We start from the raw sequence: 22,188 nt of genomic DNA, 5'->3' as shown, positions 1-22,188 counted from the left end.
GACTAATGCTGAATTCATTTCCTTTATATAATAAAAATAACCCCATCTTAGTTGGAAATTGTGCTTTAGCAGAAATATTTCTGCCTTGCAGATCTAGCCCCACACCCCAAGCACTGATTTAAAAAATGGAGTCCCGAGCAGTGCTCAAATTTCAGTGGCCACGTTTCACTAGGAAATGAACACATGAGTAACTCCAACGTGGGTTCCACTGATAATCTTGACCATGGTCATTTCTAATTAAAAACAAATAGAATAGGTAAGCTAGCACCCAACTCTTTATGGAGACAATGATGAAAATACTGGTATCTTTACTTAACTATTAAATCAATAATTTACTTTGGCTAGATACAAACAAGAACTTGCCCATTTATATGGCACTATGTAAATTTTCCTTTTAAGGTGGTCATTAGGTAGCCATGGGGATGGAGGTATGCCGCTAGATGTAGGCAGAAATGACTGAGCAGACCTTTCCCTTATACATGACATTTTTTCCTAGATCAGACTACCTTGCTCTGTATATATTCTGTGTCATTACCAAGAGTTGGTCTTGAGCAGGCATGGTGGCCCCAGCCTGCAATACCAGGATCTGTGAAGCTGAGACAGAGGAATTGTGAATTCCCAATCTGCCTGCTCTGCATCAGGTTCTAGGCCAGCCTGGGCTATACATCAAAGTCCTATCTTGGAATAAAATCAGAATAAAAGAACTGGCCTTAGACGTTTTGAGTCATATTATTATCCCTAGAGATTTTCCAAAGCCAAAGAAAGACTTATCTTCTTTTCTTTGGAGCCTATCAACTTGTGATGGATGAGAGAAAGGAAAATACTAAACTCCCTCCATGCATTCATGTTTAAAATTTTTCAAATTCTTGTCCTGTGAACTGAATCCAAATCCCATTGTGTCTCTGATTACAACAGAAGGGAAAGATCTGTGATAAGGATTTGACGGTACCAGTGCTTGAAGCATTTGAAGGGTAAGAAATGTATCTATACAGAAATGCTTACAAACACAGCATCGTGTATCCACTGGCATGAAAGGGGGCAACAGAACTGTTTAAAAGCCTGCCTAACGTCTGCTCTTCTGTTCTCCTGTTGTCAGTTCTGTTTCTACCACAGCGAGGCTGAGGTGTGGGATGACCTTCACAGGGAATCCCTGTAGGAATCTCACCGATGCAGACGAATCCTGTGGAACTGAGCTTGCTGCCGGGCGAGCACTCACAATGGAAAGAGCCAAGGTTGTTCCTGCAGGCCCCATTGACACATGGGTTGCTCTCACATTCATTTACATCTACAATCCAGAAGGAAAAGATTCCGTTAGAGCTGCCATGTGTTTCTGGAAAATATTATTCCAGCAAGCCTCTCTATGCCAGAATGTCTGGTAAACTTGGCTTTTATAATTTTAATATGGTTCTACAAGGCCTAAAGTGAGTGGGGAATGAAGACACGTGTTCTATAGCCTGGTTACACATCTACATGACTGGAGACTCCATAGGATCATTAGGAACAGTCTATTTGGAAAAGGGCTCAGTATGTGCCCCTTCTATGACTGTAACTACATATAGCTGGTTGATTTTGTTTGCTCTTTTAATGGGTTGTAACTCAGGTGAAATCCACTGGCACAACAAAGGTTGATTATAGTTCGGTGAGGTTTGAAGACAAAGGCATACCAATATTGGCTTTAATTCTGAACTCCTAGGGGCAAATGAGAATCAAGGACTGGGATATTCATCCTGGCTACAGAATTCTCTCCAGTCACCATCCACCATTCCCTTTCTGGGGGCCTTTACAAGTTACATGATTACTTAATGAATTACTTTACACAATTAACTTTGGTAAGACATAAATTAGGAAAACTAGAGCTGGGGCAGTACGGGGAAATTTTTTGGTGGTAGAGCACATTTCCCAGGCCCTAAAATTAATCTCTCGAACCATTAAAAATACAAAGAAAATAAATTAGATTGCACTCAGCAGGACTCCATGAATACTGCCTTCTGTCTTAAATCAAATAATATACCAGCAATCTAAGCAATTTCTGTTGATGACAAAAGCAAACAGAATCATAGTATATCTACATTTTCAAGAGGTGTCTAAGAAATTCTCTAAGTTATAAAGTTAAATAGCTTAACACATGGATTAATAAAATGTAAACACAGGTTTCAGTTAAAATATGGACAATAACATCAAGGACACTGTCAAATAACCCAATTACTCTGCTACAAAGGCCACCATTCTATCCCATCTCTCCTTGCTTAATTATTTCAAACACAGCAATGTATCTCAACACTTTTGTTAAACAATAGGGTTTCTGAGATCCCAAGAAGACCTTCCCAACTACACATATCTTTGGATTTAATATAGATACTTCTTTTCTTTAAAGTGTTGGAGAAGACTTGTAAGTAAAGTTAGAAGGCTCTAATGATTGTTCCTGCCTAACTCAAGTAAAATGTAGATAAAGCAGTCCTAAAAGGGGCAGGTTCAGAGCCCATTGCCAGCCAATGAGTTAAAAATATCATCTCAGATATCTATGTACAAACTCCAAAGACATGTTTATATAGGAAATCTCATGGGAGCTTAAACCCTTCACAAAGAACTATAGGCAAATAAGGAATTCTGAGAGCAGAGAAGATGTCCCACTTGGTTATTCAATACCAAGTGGTCATCCCTAAAACAATATACATACAAATAACATAAATGGACTGAGATGGTTATATTAATATGTTTAGAAATACACACACAACAACAACAATTAAAGAAATAGAGGCCATGAACTTGAGAGACAGGTATACGAGAGGAGTTGGAGAGAGAGAAGAGTTGAGGAGAGAATTATATAATTATATTTTAGTTAAAAAAAATCTATGTAGAGAGCGATTACTGTCACCAGAATGCCTAAAGGTGTGCTCAGGTATTAATTTCAGCTCTTGAACTACAAATTGATGGGGGAAATATGAGTACATTTTGCTTTCAGGTTGCTTGCAACAGAAAAGGACTTCTTAAAGGAGAAATACAAATACTTATAATACACTAATTCCAATGTAAGGCTTTTAATGAAAAAAAAGAGACAGTATTGAAATCCTTTCATGAAAATGCAAGCACAAAATAAACTAGACGAGCAGGAAGTAGATAATCCACCTGAGGGTATTCCATACTGAATTCTCTAATTAATTCATTTGTGAGGAGTCCCCAAAAGAAAAGTGCTGGTGTCATAGTTTCACAAATAGCCATTTTGAATTAAGCAATGGCCAACTCAAACACTATAAACACATACAGCGACAACTACAAATATCAACTATTTAGTTTTCCCTTAAATACAATGTTTTTATGGTATAAATGTCATGGAAGCAGAAACTGAAACAGTTCACTGTACATTTCTGGAAATAAACTTCAAAGCACATCTGGTTTACATTTAACTAGTTATGTCACTGGAAACACAATCTAAACCACAGCACTTGATGTAAAAAATTTAACTTTCACAGACCCTTCTAGCTCCAGCAAAATGAAATGATTTTTTGGAACCCTAGCCTAAAATACAGAGGAACTTCCTGCTTATTGGTATTGTTGTTTATTATATATTTATATCAATCTATTGAAAACACGAGTTACAAATAGAGTCAGTGAACAGAGAAAGTAACATATACAGAAAGCTGAAATTTGCAAAGAATCTGGTACCAATTCTTGGTCTAGCCCATGGAAATTAGTGAAGAAAGACTAGAGTGGAGAGAGCTCAGGTTGAAAATTGACTGTGCCCAATGGTGGAAGTATGGAGACTCAAGGAGACAAGAGATGAGAAGCCACTGGGTCTGTATATATGTAGTTTTGAGGAAAACTTTAGATGAAAGGTAAATAACTTAACAATGGGTAAAAAAAAAAGTTACTTGAGTAAGTTTACAGGGTAACCGACATTTATCTTAAATTTCCACCAACATCATAAGGTTGGAGGGAAAATATTTTTCTATTATTTCATCTTTATTCATATACCATGAACTTCTTTCCTATGAATGACAGATAAGTCATGTCTACATCAAAGGAAAGACTAAGGTTTATTAAGAGGAAGTGCCCTTTGAACAAAACAAGTCAAGTCATCTCTCCAACCTTCCTTGTTGGCTGATTTGTCACTAAAGTGCCTTACAATTATGTGACCATCCAACATTTTGCTATTAAATGTCATTCTGTCTTTTACCCATTCAGTAGTTTACCTATCAGTACCTCTCAGTTCCATATTACTTGTTTTGACAATTCAGTGTACATACCACAGGACCAGACCCTAACCATTTGGTTCCCACTCTTTTTCTCAAGCCATCACCAGAGGGTGTGGTTTCATGCAACAGATGGGAAACAGGACTTTAACCATGAATAGCTCTGAGCTAACTGAGATGACATCTCATCTACTCTTGAGTTGTATGTTTCCTGAGATTTAGACAAACTCACCCTTTAATAGAACTGGTAAAATTGATAAATGCAGCCGAAGTGTGAATGCTCATGAAAAACAAAAAATGTTCGAAACCCCTTATCTTATCCCTCTGTAGTAAAACACACACACACACACACACACACACACACACACACACACACACACACACACACACAAAACACATGCAAGGAAATCTGACTGACAGTCTTTTCTAGAGAATGTTGAAGGAAAATGGGTGTTAGGGGTAAGGATGGAAGCCAGAAAATAGAAAACATCACATGTATCGTTGAGGAGCCAAAGTAGGGTTTATCAACAGATGGGTGTGTCCTGTCAGACAATAAGGGAAACAATTACCTCAGCTAAGTTTAGGAAAATGTGATTTTATATAAATGATTATCTACCACCTCCTTGGTTAATTACTGTTTTTCAGAGGTCCTTCCTACTCAATCCAATCTTAGAACTGTGCTTTGTAATTGCATTCCATTGGCCTCAGCTGAGACATTTGTGTTTTGGCATCTTGTTCAACAGTCCTAACTTGCAACTTGCTTCTATCCACAAGAATGCTTTGAAGTTAAGAAGATGAAGAGAGGACAATAATTATTTTTTGCATAATAGTGCTATTGTACTTTTTTCTGGTTGTGGAGTCTTGAGGAAGAATTAAGCCCACAGAAAAGGAAAGGTTTATTCTGAAGTAATTAATATTAACTTTCTTAAAACAAGCTACTATTTGAAAGCAGTAGCTGGATTTGAGCATATTATAGGAGTCCTCTGCAGGCCCACATTGTAGAAACCAAAGGAAGACAATGAACGGTAGTTAAGAAACAGATTATTCTGAAACAGAACTGTGATTAAGATATCAAGTCATCCCTGAATGTACTCATGTCATAGCCAAATCTCACTGAAAACAGACACTTCCCTAAGCATTGAACTTGGTCAAGCAACATGCACCGCAGAAACACATGGCATAAAAAGAGGTTTTAAAACAGTGACCTAATTTAGGTCTACAAACAAATGATATCCTTTAACTTGTCAAACGGAAAGGATAATTTTCATAGACTATGTATTTCAGAGAGGAATTAGCTTTACATTGGCTCCAAATATTTTTCTGGGTCAAGACTTTGACAGTATCAACCATCCACTTCGTAATGACTGGCAGCTAAGTGCTGTTGGGATGTAGGTTTGTAGGTTAATGTGTCACAGTGATTTTGTTTTTAAAGGGCAAACCAAGCCAATAAAATCAGGAATTTTATTTTAACAAGTTAAATAATACAGCTCTTTCTGTTGGTTTTTCCAAGTGCTTGCTGATATTCTATGTGAACAGAACAAACCAACAGTGTTTATAAATTGTGTTTATATGAATGCTATTTCCAGAACTTCCAAATCAGTGGACAGAGATCATAAAACAGGGAAGACATATAGACACATGTATGCATGAACACACGCACGCACTCATGCAAGCATGCAGGCACATGCTTTGACGACACTCCTTTGCAGTGACTGGTGCTGATATGTCTTGAGGTGCTTCGTGGGTGCAGACATGCCAAGTTAAGGAAGATAGCCCTTACCTTCACAGGTCTCCGTCTCTGTCCGGAACACATAGCCTGGGGGGCATGTGCAGCTGTAACTCCCCGGGGTGTTTCTGCATAGGCCATTGTCACAAAGCAGCCTATTTACCAAGCACTCATCAATGTCTGCAAACAGTCAGCAGAAAACAGGAGGTGGACATGGTAAACAGCATATCAGGACCGCCTATATTTCATTTTTATTGCCTCAGTATCTTTATGCCACACTACAGCAAACACACCCAGCACTATTCAGATAGTACCTTCTTACACTGGTGGACGCTTTTAAGATCTTTCAAAGCACTTGGAAAAGTAAGACTTAACAAGGGATCATTTTTGTTCTCCTTCAGTTACCCTCCCTGACCCTCTAAATGTGTAACTGTTAGATTTATTTTTACATTTAAAGCACTGATAAAAATGTGTCAGAAAGTTGAACTCATTTGCCAGTGAACTTACTTATGATAGGAATATGGTATTTTTCATTTTTCTGATTAAATTCCAAGAATGCATTAAGTGTTGGTTATGGAAACGTTTCCCATTATGTTTTCAGTAAGGAAGAGGAGTTATTAGTGAAGTATTGTTGGTGCATTTTGTACATTCCTCTAGCCATCCAGAATGGCCCAGGGAGACCGTTTAAAACCTGCAGTTCAAAAGTTCACATCAACTTTATCTCACTCTATTTTATTTGGAACAGATCTCACTATGTAACTCAGGCTGGCATCAAGTTCACTCACTGTGGGCTGAGATTACAGGCACTGACTTCTTATCAGCAAGTATAGTTACCAAGAGGAAGAAATAACTATCCTTGGGGATAAAGAGTTCCTTTGGCTGAAAGTTACATTTTTCCTCTTACAAACAGTTGCCCTTTGTCAAACGATACAGTGTCACCCTGACAATGCTGAAGGCGGGATCAGAAAATGATTTTACATATCACCACCACAGGTAGTATTATCTTTTTGTTTCATTTGCGTTTTTCCCACTCTGGATGCTATGTTTTGCTCTGATTCCGACTTTTAATTTGTATTTTTAAATTAGAATCATATAAATCCAGTCATTCTTCTTCAAATGTGTGCTCCCTTGTAGGTTGACCAGGCTTCACTGGATGGTCCTACGCCCAAGCATATATGTGCAGCACAAGTTCAATTCAACTGGTTATTTTTTTTTTTAAAGAAGGGATGAAGTTGGAGGGGGTAAGAGAGAAGAAGGTGGAGGGGTGGGTGTAGGAGGAGTGGGGGAGGGGCAGGAGGTATATGATCAAAATGCTTTGTATTCACATGTGAAATTCTAAAAACATTAGACACATGTTTTAAAAAATAAAAACCTTAACCTCTAATAAGGTCACATCCCGTGTTCCTGAGATTGAGGACTTTGATGTGTTTACTGAGGGACACAGTTCAATTTTATGAGAAATGGGTAAGAAAATAATGAGTCAAACACATGATAGGGCATTTTTTTAAAATTTTATGAGTGTGAGTGTGTGCGCTGCCTGCACACATGTATGTGCACTGTGTATGTACAATGTCTGCGGACAGCATCAGAGGGAATCACATTTCCTGAAAACCCAGGTCACAGTTAGTTATGAACCACCATGTGGTGGTGGGAACTGAACTGGTCTGCTGGGATAGCAGTCAGTGCTCCTAACTGATTCGAAATCTCTCCAATCCCTTCATCTGTAAATTTTAACAAACATTACATATATGTAAAGTGTGGGAGCTGAGCCACCTGAGTTCTGAGTTGGAATGATCACAGAATTTTCTTGGTTTTTAAAAGGGCCCAGCCCACATGCTCATTTGAAAGGAGCTCCAAAAAGTTTGATACTGTGTTGTGGAAATCATTTCTAATCCCTTTGTATCAAGGTACCATCAAAGGCAGTCAAGGGACTTCTAGTTTTCATCATTAACTGTCGTTTCTTCTCTTAGCCATAGAATTAAACAACACAAGGTGTACATGTACCACCAGTAACTTACCAATGCAGTTTCTTCCAGAAGCATCTGGTTCATAGCCACTATTGCAGTTACAGCGGTAGCTACCCCTCAAGTTTTCACAGATCCCATTGGCGCATATGTCAGGGTCCAAAGCACACTCGTTGATATCTAAATGGAATGTAGCATATTTAACACTCACAGACACCTGTTTGTTGACAACTGACCTAATAAAGAGCTTTTGTCATGTGAAGTATCTAACTTTGAAAACCTACAGTTTGCCTTTTAGAAAGAAGAAGGAAATAAAATAAAAAAATAAAACTGAAGAAACTTCATGGGAAAGTCAAGAGAAAAAAATGAAAGGAGCTGGCAGCACCCAAATAATCAAGTCATGCAGTATGTCTCTATTTCTGACAAAATTAATAAAGAAAAATTATAGGCTTTTGGCTCAAAATCCAAAGGAAAACTCAATTTAGTAGGTATTATAGCCATCTAATTAAAACATAGAGATTTATTAGGAAGGCCTGTATGATTTTATATGCACAGGGTGCTCTTGCTTTGTTCTCATATTTAGCAATTACTTAAGTAATAGGATACATAGTGCTTCTCATTGTTCATGAGTTAGAAAGAATCCAGAAGACACTAGAATATGGCTACTTGACAACCCAATGATTTACAACAAGCTACAGTCATGACTACTGCTCTCCTGCCCTGGGACAATGGCACTTGAGCTCCAGTGAAACAAACATACAATTCCCAACAGGCAGTGGGCTCTGGTGGGAGGCCATTGACGGGGAGTCAACAAAACAACAGCAACAAAATACTGTGTTGCAAAAATCCCATTTTGTTTATTGTGAACAAATTCTGATGATGATTGTTTACAGGAATTGGGAAGGATCAGGCAGTCTGAACATCCCGATTATCCCAGCACCTGGGACAGGAAAGGCAAATACGATCAGGAATTAAAGGCCAGCCTGGGCTTCATGACACTGTCTTCAAAAAGAAAAAAGGGATTAGAAAGACCGCCTTAGATACTCCCTGCTTATCTACCTAACTTTTCACTTTATATCTGGGAAAATATCCCAGTAAAATTCTGCCTCTTTCTTTGGTTTCAGATATTTACTTAAAATGTAACAACACTGCCTGAAGATTTACAGTCTTCTCAAACATGGTCACAAACCTTTAACACTTGTAAACACAGACACACTTCTCTATCAGAGTTTTGTTAAAACATAACACCAAATTTGAAATGAGAAAACTTGAATGGATTTTACTTCTTCAGTTAGATACAAACATTTTGGTGGTTTTTAAGTATCTACAATCTTAGTTATTTTGGGACAGTGTATCTCAGACCTGATCCATACCAAATATCCCTTAAAGACAGATATTTTTCCAACTGTTAATTATTTGGTGTAGTATTTTACATATAAAATCATGGGTATGGATTGCTAGTAAAATTTTTCAATAAAGTATTTTTAATAGATAAATATTTATTTTTAACAAAAAACAGTCACACGTGAAATGTCACTTAATGTCATCCTGTTTAGCAACTATTTCTCTGGAAGATGGTTTACCCTATCAGTCTCCATTTGAACATTTCCACAGTAAATATAACCATATCTGTATTATTATTACTATAATATTATTTTAAGATGTGTGACTTTCATTTTTGCTGCATTTGTTTAACTCTGTGAAACTGTGACTCTTTGCCTGTCTAAAATACCTGGTGGTCCAAATAAAGAGCTGAATGGCCAATAGTGAGGCAGGAGCATGATAGGCAGGGCTGGCAGGCAGAGAGAATAAATAGAAGGAGAACCGAGAGGGGGGAGCAACAAGAGAACAAGGAGAGGAGGAATTCAGGGGCCAGCCACCCAGTCACTAAGCTACACAGTAATCCATGGAGCAAGAGTAAGATGTACAGAAGAGAACAGGAAAAACCCAGAGGCAAAAGGTAGAAAGGATAATATAAGAAAAGCTGGCTAACAACAAGCCAACCTAAAGCTGGGCATCCATAGCTAAGAATTACTTGGGAGCTGGGTGGTGACTCCCTAAAAAAAGCCACAAGAGTAAAAAGAGTAAAAAAACATTACACACAACAAATATAACCTGGAAGCTATATAATTTATATTTTACAACATGAGACTGAGAGTTGAGCAGAATTACCTCTTCCATCCACAGTGATGCCTACTCCACTGCTACAAAGGCCATGGAACTCAGCTGTGTGACAAAAAAAAAAAAAAAGCCACAAAATGTTAAGCCACACCACTCCACACTCCGTCATTAACATAAAAATGAAAATAGAAAAGTTCAAACAAGCTTATTCCTCACTCATTAACATAAAAATTATGTAAATTCATTTTTATATAAAAAAGTCACTGTTTTCTAAAACGTTATTATTTCAAGAATTCTAAAAAAAATCACAGAAAAGTATAAGGAGTAGAATTACTTGTAACCATGTTTCAGGATGATCTCGATATATTTGATCAGGGTTTGAATATTATTCATGTGCAACTTTAAGGCATGTCATCACATTGTCTTTTGTTTCTTTCTCCATGATAACATGACAAGAGTCAAAACTTACGTCATAAATATTTACCAAATACCAGGTATTCTCCATTTTTACATCCAATAATTAATCTAATTGTCCATAAAACCAGCTAGAAACCCTTTTTCTCCCTCTGACAAACAGTAATGCAGTAAGTTTCCCGAAGCCACTGAGGTGAGTAGAGAAGCAGGCTTGGGTCCCTAGAGTTCTGTCACAGATGTGTCATGTCAATGCCCCATTTATTAGAGCATCAATATTTTATTCTCAGATACATGGAGGGACTATGTTTTTTCATCAGTCTCTTACTAATGTAGTTAGGTCTTTCCAACTTGGAAAAACTTAGACGAGTAATGACAACTTCAGCTATGCTACTTGAATGATTACTTTTTTGGAAGTAAAATTTCTGCAAGTGCCTGCTTCGTTTGAGGCTAACATCCCTTCCCTGACCCAGAGTACTCATCCATCTGTCATGGAGTATCTGTTTTAGCCTGTCTTCCCATCATAGGAAAAATTAATTGCCTATGGCTTCCCCAATCTGACAAACAAAATTGTCACTTCATTATCTTTTTGCAGCAGACATCTTTTCATGTGGAAAGCTACCATGTATGTGCATTCTCCCTTGCAAACACCTGTGTGTGCTAAACTTTTTTCTACAGAGCTTTTCCACTTTCTTTAATGATTAATGTGTGCTCCTTGAAGAGTAAGGGATGATACATGAAATGCTTCCTTTCAGTTTAAACCTCTGTTTTGATAACTGATATGTAGTTTAGGATACTTTTTTCCTCTTTTTAAAAAAGAAAACATCATATTCAGTAATTTGAGATGCATCAAATATTGTTTTCAAAGGTTTGAGCAACCCATGTAAGACTTTCACCAGAACTCAAAACCCATTAACTTTCTGGGAAGTTTTCTCCCATCTTCCATGTGGAAAGAGAACTAACTAAATATGCTCCTCTCTGCTGCACTCTCCCCAATGACCCAGGCAACTGCCTGCTTCATCCATTGTGCTTTCCCTGCTCTCTGTTCTTGACACTTTTAGGGTGCCAGTCATACTACACTGTTATTTGTGTTGGCTGCCTGTGAGCTATTCAACCTGAGTATCTTCAACCTGATGAAAAAGCAGGGCGTTTGTTTATTTTTGGACCACACTGTACTTATTTATATTCCACAGAGGCTATTGAAAGTATGAATGAACAAGAGTCAACCTTGATGGACTTTGGTTAATCAGACTGTCTTGTATTTATAAATTTAGTAATGGCAAGTAAATGTCAAGGTATTTTATATTCTCAATAACAACAGAGATCCAGGGAACTGAAGGTAAAATTCCAATATAAAATCTGTGCCACAATCTCAGTTGTATGAGCAAAATAGTTGCTGTTTGCTGTGATCATTGTGGGTTCAGCAAAAGCATGCACACATTCTGAAACTACCAACTACACACATCTCACACACCAATGCAAATTTGCTTTTTCTTCTTCAATTCAGAATAAGGACAAAATCACTTCAGAGCAGATATAATCTTTGAGCAAATTCTGCTGTTGAACTTCTAGCATCTTACTACAAGTGAATACCTGAATTTTTAGCAGGGCAAGGCTGGCAGGGCTCTCCAAAGCCATAGTCTGGATTAGCACAGCAGCATTCAGACTTGGTCACTGCTCCAGGGAAAGGGCGCACACACACTCCCTTCTTGATTCCACCATAGCAGGTACTGCGCATGTGCGTGTCTAGTGGAAATGAATGGATGGTAAGAGAGACAGAGACTGCAAAATGGGAAGGCTTCTTTAACCTAAGAGGCTACCACACTTGGGAACTTCCAGAGAACACCTGCCATTTACTCTTCTTTTGCATCTTTAGCATCTTCAAAGTTGGGGAATGAACGAATGCTTGTAGAGTAAGGGGAAAACTGAAAAAAATATCAACAACCATGGTCTCCAGCCCTACCCCATGACACACAGGTACACAACATCCCATCTATTCTTATGGGTCTTTAATTGGCTACGGATATAATGACTATCAAGAATACCACTTTGAGCTTTAATCTTGGAGTTGTCCTTAGCCACAGTCTGGCATTTAACTCTTGTTTCTATTGGACAAGTTCTAAGGAGCAGTGAAAATAAACTGTCTTGAAGTGACTGGAGTGTTGCCTGGGAGATAGCTTGATTTGACCTCTTAAATTAGAACATCTTTCTCTTCAACTCTCAGGATGTTGTTGGTGACTATGATTTTTATCTCTGATGCTCAATTAATAGTTATGGGAAAAAATAAGCTGAGTATGGTGACGCACATCTTTAATCCCAGCACTCAGGAGGAAGAGGCAGGCAGATCTTCATGAGTTTGAGGCTAGCCTGGTCTACAGAATAAGTTCTAGGCCAGCTACATAGAGAGATCCTGTTTCAAAACAAACAAAATGAGCAAAAGGAGCACTCTGTCTCTGGCACTGTACTGAGTGATTATGTAGACAAGATCCCATGAAACAGTCATGTCACCAACTCTGGTGTTGAGGAAGGATATGTAAATAGGTCAAGCTCTCAAATACCCAAGCTGGAATTCAGTGTGACTTCCTTGGTACCTCCTCTTGCCACTATGCCCATCCACACCCCTACACATTCTATTTTTGCTTGATTCTCTCACTCCCAAGCTTTATGAAATATGTTACTGTTTTATGAGGCAGTAAATAATTGACTATTTAAAAATTCAGAACATCTTAAAAGCCAGAGAAGCAGCATAATTCAGCAGTAGAGCATGGTAATTTCATCAGAGATAGTCCCCATTGAAAGTATCTAACATTGTTCACAAGTTATTGGAAATAATTGTATCTGTTTCTTAGAGTGTCTTATAATGTTTTCTTAGGTACTAGCAGGTTTGTTTGTTCTTTATTTAATCAACAGAGCTAATATGGAAAAGGGGTTTCTGGAGAGACTGTATCTTATCCAAAAACCACACACCTGGTAAATAACAGAACTGGTAAAGAAAAGAACATAACTTTTAAGAAACAAAAATGCTGCTGTTTGGAAACTTGATGAAATATTCTAAAGCTAGTGTTTAAAAAGCCTGCTGAAAATGAAAATTTTCTGAAAATTCTCTAATAGCAAGGCAAATTTTGAGAACTCATTCTGAAGATATAAAGAAATTAATGACCAATCCTTCATATCTGTTTAACATCAAGGACATCCCTATCTATTATCTGTCTGTCTGTCTGTCTGTCTGTCTGTCTGTCTGTCTGTCTGTCTTCTATCATGTATCATCAATATCATCTACCTACCCATCTATCATCTATCTATCTATCTATCTATCTATCTATCTATCTATCTATCTATCGTCTATCATGTATCATCAATATCATCTACCTACCCATATATCATCTACCTATCTATCTACTATCTATCTATCTATCTATCTATCTATCTATCTATCTATCTATCTATCTATCATCAACATCATCTGTCTATCTAACACTTAAGAGAATAGCTTTTAAAAGAGGATTTTTGTGCATAATCTGGGTTATAAATTAAGATTCTTTTCCCTTAAATCTCATCAAGAACAAAAATTCCCATGGGATCCCTGGAAGGGCTTTTATTCAGTCCTGCCTGGAAGGTTTAACAGGCAAGACAGGGGCTATGATGCCCACTGTGTGAGTGAGGAACAAATGACAGGAGAGTGTTAGCCTTGGGTCACAGTGGGCAGGGCAGAGGATAATATGTCTATAGACTAGATCACATGAAGAGAGGGTCCCATGTGGCAGGCACACAGGAAGGAGTTGGCTTTAAATATTTGCAAAGCCTGGAAATCTTGAAGCCATCCTAGGGCAATTCCAGCAACACAAAGAATTCCTGCTTCCACAGTCCAGCCTCTTCCCCTATGCTTCAAAACCCTTCCCCCCTGCAGAGCTGAGCTTGGAAGTAAATTTGTTATTTAAAACTCAGCTTGGAATATTAATTATTATATGCTAGTGAACATTCTAATTTCTAAATTCAGATTATTCTCATTAAATAAAATCTTCATAGGATTTTCTTGTTACCTAAAAGTTAAGTTATAGAATAGTTTGAGCTTTCTTCCTTCATTATGGGATCCATTTTGCCTACTGAAAAAAACTAAAAAATCAAATTTAAAAGGATGGGGATGGTATGAAAATATAAGTTTTGTCTCTTGTTTACACTCCACTTGTGAGTCATGGTTCTTCAGTATACTAATTAAAACCATAGCTTAATTTTATGGAAGTTAAAAATATCAATTCTTATAGAAAGAAAGATATAATAAGAAATTAAGTTAAAGAGCCAATTCAAACAACTCATAGAATTGATTTCTTCTTAACATAAGAAGGAATGAAGAAATCTGCCATAGTATGAGTATGAGAATTTTCTACCCAGACAATGTCCTCCCATTTCAAAATTTGAAATCACTATAATGGTGAAAAATTCACAAAGGCATTCCAGTAATTTCTGATGTGCTCCCTGCAAGTGGATAAAAGAATAAAGCTTTGGTTTTGAACATCAATTTCATGATAACTATTCATAAATTATCTGCTTGAGATAAAAATAATTTCTCCTTCCTAAACCAGCTTTATGTTCAATTTAGAATTCAATGGAGCCATGTAGGTGTAGAAAAAAAGCAACCAAGAATTTGATGGCAACTGAAAATATTTCAGCTCTCCACACAGGAAGGAGCTACATTCTTCTGGCTTCTATATTTGAAATTCCCCTGGACAAAGTGCTGACAACCTGCAGGCTGAAGTGTAGCCTCGCCTGGACAGAGGATGAATCTGAAAACAGATGACTTCCATCTGCCGACCCTTCCTTGTCCCTCCTTAACCCTCCTGGGATCCAAGAGTTCTAAGTAAAAAATTAACAACTATGGCTAAGAATTTCCTTTCTCTCAAACTACATTCTCAAACCAGGCTTGCTGTTTTCCTGCCTAAGCTGAACAGGGGGTGCAAAATGGCTGACTCATCCTTCAAGTTTCACAAAAGCACTTGGAAGGGAAAACCTCATAAATGTATTTTCCTAACTTCTTTCCTCTCGGTGTCATTGCAACATTATGGCTGAGGTCTCAAAGAGCCCACAGCATCTCAAAAGTTCTTCGTGTCTTTTCAAAGCCCGATGCATGATCATTTTGATTCATTTTCATGGCACCCACTCATCGAATATTCCCCAAAGGAATTCAGAATGGCTCAAAGTAAAATGTATATTCAGTCTCCCATTTTCCCTTCAGTAGTTGGTGGTGATGAGGAATAATCCTAAAAACCTTAATCTTTGGCTATCAGTACACTTCTATGGCACAAGTCACTTATGATTCAAGCTTTGTCGGGATAAAAGCAAGAGTTTACATGAATATAACTATAATCCCCAATTTTATATATGTTATTAATCATAACACAAATTCCCATTGAATTCAGAACTCTGTTTCTTTGTATATCATCAGGAGTTTTGAAAGGAGACAGTGTGGGTGTCTGATTTTTATAACAGTTTTATTAAGATATAATGTACAAGTTATAGAGTTTACCCATTGAAATTCTACATTTAAAGATCATTTACACTCAAAATTGTTTTTTAGAATATTTCCACGTCCTTTAGATATCATTTTCTTCTCCTGTCACCCTGTCCTTTCTGCCCTAAGCAATCACATTGAATGAATGAAGATTTGCCTATTCTGGGTATTTCCTATAAATGACATCATACACAAAACAGCCTTTTTGTAACGGACCCCATTCATTTGGTGTGTGTTTAAGCCTTACCTGTGTTTTAGCATGCATTCTGTTTGTAGTTGAGTATTATTATTCTTTTGTGTATATATATCCTATTTTAAATTTTCAGAGTTCACTTGGGTCCATCAGGCCACTTCAGAATGCTCACTTACCAACACATACACGTCCATCTACTCCCACAGCCAGGCCAGGGGGACAGTCACAGCGGAAAGACCCTTCGTTGTTGATGCAGTGCCCGTTCATGCAGATGCCTGGGGTCTGGCATTCATCAACATCTGCTCAGAGGGGGACAGAAGCTGTCCATTATTGAGTAGTAGACTTTGCTGTATTGTTTCCTTCAGATTCACTAAAATCAGTCTGCCATTCCCTTAATTTTTCCTATACCAATGTTACTTTGCAAAGACATTATTGTTTCCCAGTTCACAGTGTCTTTTTCCCTAGGAAGCTTTAGACATCTGCCTTGCTGAGCTAGCAAGAGATATGAATAACATGAAAATGAAGTCAGGAAAACGGAATTACTCTTGCATGATCCACAGATAAGAAAGGGATGTTTCCAATCTTGGTGACTTTCTTATCTCAAAGCCGGACATACCTGTGCAGTAACGGCCATTTGGAGCCAGAACAAATCCTGGCTTGCATATGCATTTGAAGCTACCATCTTCATTGATGCACATTCCATTCAAACACATGTTGGTAGTTGTACATTCATCATGGTCTGTGACAGAAGACAAGAATGACTTTGACCCTGGTATCAAAAGTACCAAGTCTCTCTCTTTCCACAATCTCCAGTCAAAACTACCTCATATATGAATCCTGCACTTGTGGGTACTATCACTTCACTTTTTAAAAATCCTTTAGCTTTTACTTTGAGATTATGATATAATTGCATCATTTCTCCCTTCCCTTTCCTTTCCTCAAGCCCTCCCATGTACCCTGCTTTTCTGTCTTTCCCATTAATTGTTGATATTCCTAAACACATAAATACAACTTACCAAGTCTGTATGATGTTACTTTTGTGGGTGTGTTTTCAGGGATGAACATTCGTTCATTTCATTTCTCAAAACAAGAGTGCCTAGTGCATGAACTCAACAGTGTGAAGGCTGAGAGGGAGCTGCCATGTGATGAATGAAAGGATAAGGAATACATCTTATGCTTATTTTCCTTTGAAACCATCTGAACACCATTGGTGCTTTATTTTCCCAAAAAGGTAGCAAGGTTTCAGTGGGTGTTAGGTTTGCCCTGGAAACTGAAGTATGGTAAGCCTCATTGCAGGTGAAATGAGCTGGGCTTTCCTTAGTGAATGTCTAAGTTCCACATGTCTGTTGGCATCTATTGTTCAGCTAAGCATGCCAATCATTGACTATAGATACCAGCATTGCCATATTCTCCCAAATTCAGAAGGAGACTGCTCCTTCTCTATCCTGTCAGTATTATGACTTTGGTATCTAAAATATAGCACATTGCTGATTTAAATATGCTCTGCAAAGGAAAACTGTGAGGGGTCATAAATCATGAGTTGTAATATTATGAATTAATTCTGTTAGTTTACTTCTATAGTCATGTTAAATGCCTTCATGTTTTATTTACCTATGTTATGTGACCAGCTTTCTTTCACACATGAGATGTGGAAACCTTTGTGGAAATCATATATATGATTCTAAATAAAAATATATATTCTCGAAAATTCATTTCCAAGGGAGAAAAAATATTCCATACCGACACAGTTTTTCCCATCTGTGGTTAATTCAAAGCCAGCATTGCAAATGCACTGGAAACTTCCATCTGTGTTCACACACCGGCCGTTTTTACAAAGAACCCCATTCTGGATGCACTCATCAATATCTGAGAAGATTAAAGAGAGAAAAAAACAGTATTGCTTTGTAAACTGGAGGATAAAAACAGCAAGATAATGCATGAGATTTGAAATATTCACTATGTGTTCACACAAAACACCCAGGATTGCGTTGCTTTCTCAGCAAAATTTTCATCTCTCACCAGCTTTTCTTCTTGCATAGAAAGTGTAAGCAATTCCACAGAGCAGGCAGTAGGTAAAGAGAGAACAAAGGAGAGAAGGAAATGGGGCTGCAGTGAGCTTAGGAACAGGTCGGAGGAGTCTGAAATTATTGATGCAGCTGCTTTGGGTATAATAGACAAAGACCTTTGAAGTCAGAACCTGATGTTGGTTAAGTGAAAAGCTGCAGAGCTTCTGGGCTAAGAGCACTACAATAACAACTGCAGGAGAAAGTCGATTCAGGCAACTTACTATCCAGGAAAGGAAACGACAAGTCAAGTTGTCTGGTAAATGGATTCTGGGAAGAATCAGCAGTGAGGTAGGTTTCGGGTGGTGATGGTGGTGGGTGAAGCAATGAGACTGTGAATACAGACAAGGCATGATTTGGTCTTGGACTGTGAGTGGGGAGCTAATAAAAGGGTGGTTGAAATGACTATAAATCTTAAGCTCAGTGAAGGGGGTAATGCTGACATTACTGGGATGAAGAAAGCTATGCTGCATGGGCAAAGAAGGCCAACCAAAGGGTTTTGAAGCCAGATACTACACTGCCTTTGTTATACATGCACACACTGCTTGGGCTTCAAGGGAGATTATCCAAGGGCGTTATAAGACAAATCCACAATGTAACAGTTCTTAAGCAATTCTTGTGTCATTTTAATAAATTTCCTTTTACTTCAACAGCCTTGCTGACTCTATTTCACAGAAACCCAGCTTTACCAATGCATGCTTGCTTCGTAGGAGTCCTCTGGAATCCAGCGTGACATTTACAGTAATAGGATCCAGGTGTGTTAACACAATCTCCATTAGTGCAGGGATTTGATGTGCATTCGTCAACATCTGCAAGCAGCAAAAGAAACCATTACAGACGTCACTCAATTTGTAGAAATGTTTGTTTAAAGTGCATTTAGCCTCCCAAACTTGAGAGAAGGCCAGCCCGTGGTAATAGTCTAAATAGTAGAGTATTTATAAATGAATGAAAATTCCTTTCCTCAAGTACACACAAAGTCCCAATGTGAAGATTTACAAAAATAATGCTTATTGGAAAGTACTAGAGAATTTGCTTTAATCAGGAAATAATGATTTTTTTAAACTGGAATAATGCCAAGTGATTAAGGGCACAGGCCTTGAAAAGCAACAATGTGAGTTCCAACAGACTGTAATACTCAGTAACTACAGCAATCTAGGCAAGATAATAGCTTAAGGCCTTAGACAATAACATGAGAACAATGAATGGTTTCTAAAGACACGAGTGCTCATGCACACACACATACACACACACGCGCGCACACACGCACATGAACACTACACGTGGTCAATACTGTTAGTTTTGAAGAATGGGACTGATGGACTACAGGCTTTTTCTTGTTACTGTGTTGGGGGCTCATCTATATAAACACAACTAGGTATTCACCGAGGCTTTATTTTGTAGTAACAAACAAAGTATGCAGACAATGAAAAATGATTAAAAAGCGATGTTTTTCTCCATCAACCTCAGATTTCCTGAAGTTCTTAAAATTAGCACTGAGGATTTTTCCCACAGAAAATAAAATTTTATGCAATTACTATCTGATTTGAAAGACAAGAAAGTTGAAGGTTTTCATGTAACTTTTGAGGCTCGATTAAATGTGACTCCATTATAGAAGCTTGGGTGTGTAAAGTCAAGGACTAGACTGACAATTCAGGCCAGGCAAATCCCGGGGAAATCACTTGTGCCAGTGTAAGTTGAATTCATCTTCCCTTAGCAATGCTCACTAAATACTATTTTGAATCCTGGCAAGTTAAAAGAGTTGGTGTGATGGTTTGCCATCTCAGGTACATGTAGATGCCATTAGCGTTGCCATTTTAGCTAAACCAGAGAAAACAAGGCAATCAACTCACAGGGTGACCATTTTAATAAACAGATCACTCCTTCCACAGATGTTCCTGCCACAGGACTGCGCTCTCTCAAACACACCAACCTCGCTTACATAAACTTTCAGATGGTGTGCAGTTAAACCCTTTCTGGTAAAAGAAGGGAAGGCAAAACAAAACCTCATGGTGAATACAATTAAGACAACAAAGTCTAACAGGATTAAATGCTTTTTCAATTCATTTAAAGGCCCCTTCAGCCCATTAAGACTCACTTACATTGACACTTTTGGTTGACAACATCAATTCTACTGAGCCAAAGGAATGAAGCAGAGTGGGGAGAGAGAGAGTTTAGAGAATTAGCAAACACACAAGGTATAATAAGTGCACTTTCCACTATGAATTAGCATCTCCAGCTTGCAGTGCTGAAAATCACTTCGTTTATCTAGATGTACATTATTGAAGTCCAATAATTAAAAAGCATTCACAGATATATCTTGATGGAAGCCCCATTGTAAAACCTTTTAAATGAAGAATACAAGAGACCACACACCCATCCTCCTCTTTCCAGGTAAATGGTCTAGGAAGCCATGGCAAACAGTGTCACTTCAGCATGTCTTTCTCCTTTAAGGACCTATACCTATGGCGTATAGTTGCCATGACAACTCTTCCTGCTACATATATTCAGTGATATCAAATCTGTCTCCTTAGTCGTCAAGGTCCAGCAAACAGATAGGCTGTATCTGTTCATTTATTTTTATTTCTTCTTTGGCAAATTAAGTTGCTCTATAATTCCAAGTGCCTTTTAGACCACATTTGTTTCTTTTTTGTTTAACAGGATTATGATTTTGCTTTGTGTTTGAGACAGGATTTTTCTGTGTGTAGCTTTGGCTGTACTGCAAGTCACTCTGTAGACCTGGCTGTCCTCAAACTCCCAGAGATCCACCTTCTGGGTGCTGGGATTAAAGGTGTGTACCACCATGCCCAACTGAATTATGATATTTGTCTTTCACTTTTATCTATTTTTTATAGTTCTGGGGATCAAATCCATGGCCTTGAACATGCAGACAAACCCTTCATCATTGAGATTTGGTTTCAGAACAACCACAAGTCACTATCACCATCTTCTGAATTTGTTCAATTTCATGTTTCTTCTCTGTTATGTGTCTTACATTCCAGTACTGCAAAGTTACCGAATTTATCTTTCTTAAAGGGACAGAGATAAATAACTACTAGTCACTACACTGTGGCTTTTTCTACAACTCCCTTAAGGACGGAGTAGTGTTAAGAAGAATTCATGGGAATCTTAGACTCCTAAATCAAAGAATTGTGAAAGAATTGATTATTAAAGTTGTTGAATTTTCATGCACTACATGAGTTTAAAATTTATCCTTGAAAAAGTATTGTATATATCAATTTAGAAAATACTTAATTTGAAGAGCTCTGTATTACCAGTGGCAGAAGAGGAATTCATTTATTTCCTATTGTCCTATAATGAATTGATTTAACATGATTTTAACAACAGTGTGAATTAGACAGGCTCTAGGCATTGCAGAACTTCATGTTAAAAGTAGAATAAGAAATTAAGGGGAATATGGTGAGTAGATGTAACTGCAGGCTTTGGGGGTAATTCTCCTAGGAGCAAGAAGGGACAAAGTTGTTTTTGTTTGTTTATTTTTGTTTTTTAATGTTTAACATAAATAGTCAGGCTCTTCAATGTTAAACTTGCAGCAAACGTGTCTCCTGGGCATGGCTGGGTGTGATCTATATACCATCTTCGGGTGAAGTGAGCAACAGTCAGGCCAATGGCTTTCTGTAGGATGAAGCTCGGGAGAGGTGTCTACAGAAGAAATCAACTTGGACAACCCAGGTCCTTTATCGAGGCTCCACCTGGCCTTTCTGGGCCTGAGCCTACAGCTGGACAAATAAGTACACCTTTGACTAGTCGCTAAAAGTATCGGGTATTTCTACAAGTCATGACCATCTGCTTCAGTACTTCAGACTTGGTAAGTCCAAATAAGGAACTAAACAACATATCTAGATGTAATTTTTAGTATCTCTACAATACCATATTGGACGGGTTGTGTTTGTCTCCAATGGTGTCTCCTGAGCAAGGCAAAGATGTACTACTGAGTTTGGCTTTTGGTAACCCCTGCCCCTCCAGGGAAATTCTGATTTATCCAGATAGCAAGCC

General features: G+C 38.0%; 1 protein-coding gene across 2 annotated transcripts in view; it reads right to left on the bottom strand.

The window, feature by feature from the left end:
* Fbn2 (fibrillin 2) overlaps positions 1-22,188 on the bottom strand; it is a 204,779-nt gene that overhangs the window by 82,523 nt on the left and 100,068 nt on the right. For both annotated transcript variants that reach the window (XM_027400938.2, XM_035439034.1), the window contains exons 12-20: positions 18,864-18,983; positions 17,852-17,977; positions 16,728-16,850; positions 16,288-16,410; positions 12,006-12,158; positions 10,053-10,106; positions 7,935-8,060; positions 5,971-6,096; positions 1,166-1,285 (exon numbers count right to left, since the gene is read on the bottom strand). In XM_027400938.2, the coding sequence (XP_027256739.1) occupies positions 1,166-1,285; positions 5,971-6,096; positions 7,935-8,060; positions 10,053-10,106; positions 12,006-12,158; positions 16,288-16,410; positions 16,728-16,850; positions 17,852-17,977; positions 18,864-18,983 (1,071 nt within the window). The remainder of the gene's footprint in view (positions 1-1,165; positions 1,286-5,970; positions 6,097-7,934; positions 8,061-10,052; positions 10,107-12,005; positions 12,159-16,287; positions 16,411-16,727; positions 16,851-17,851; positions 17,978-18,863; positions 18,984-22,188) is intronic.

The sequence above is a fragment of the Cricetulus griseus genome, chromosome 2, assembly GCF_003668045.3.
Source record: "Cricetulus griseus strain 17A/GY chromosome 2, alternate assembly CriGri-PICRH-1.0, whole genome shotgun sequence".
In the NCBI taxonomy this organism is placed as follows: Eukaryota; Metazoa; Chordata; class Mammalia; order Rodentia; family Cricetidae; genus Cricetulus; species Cricetulus griseus.
This window is presented reverse-complemented; position numbering and strand designations above follow the sequence as displayed.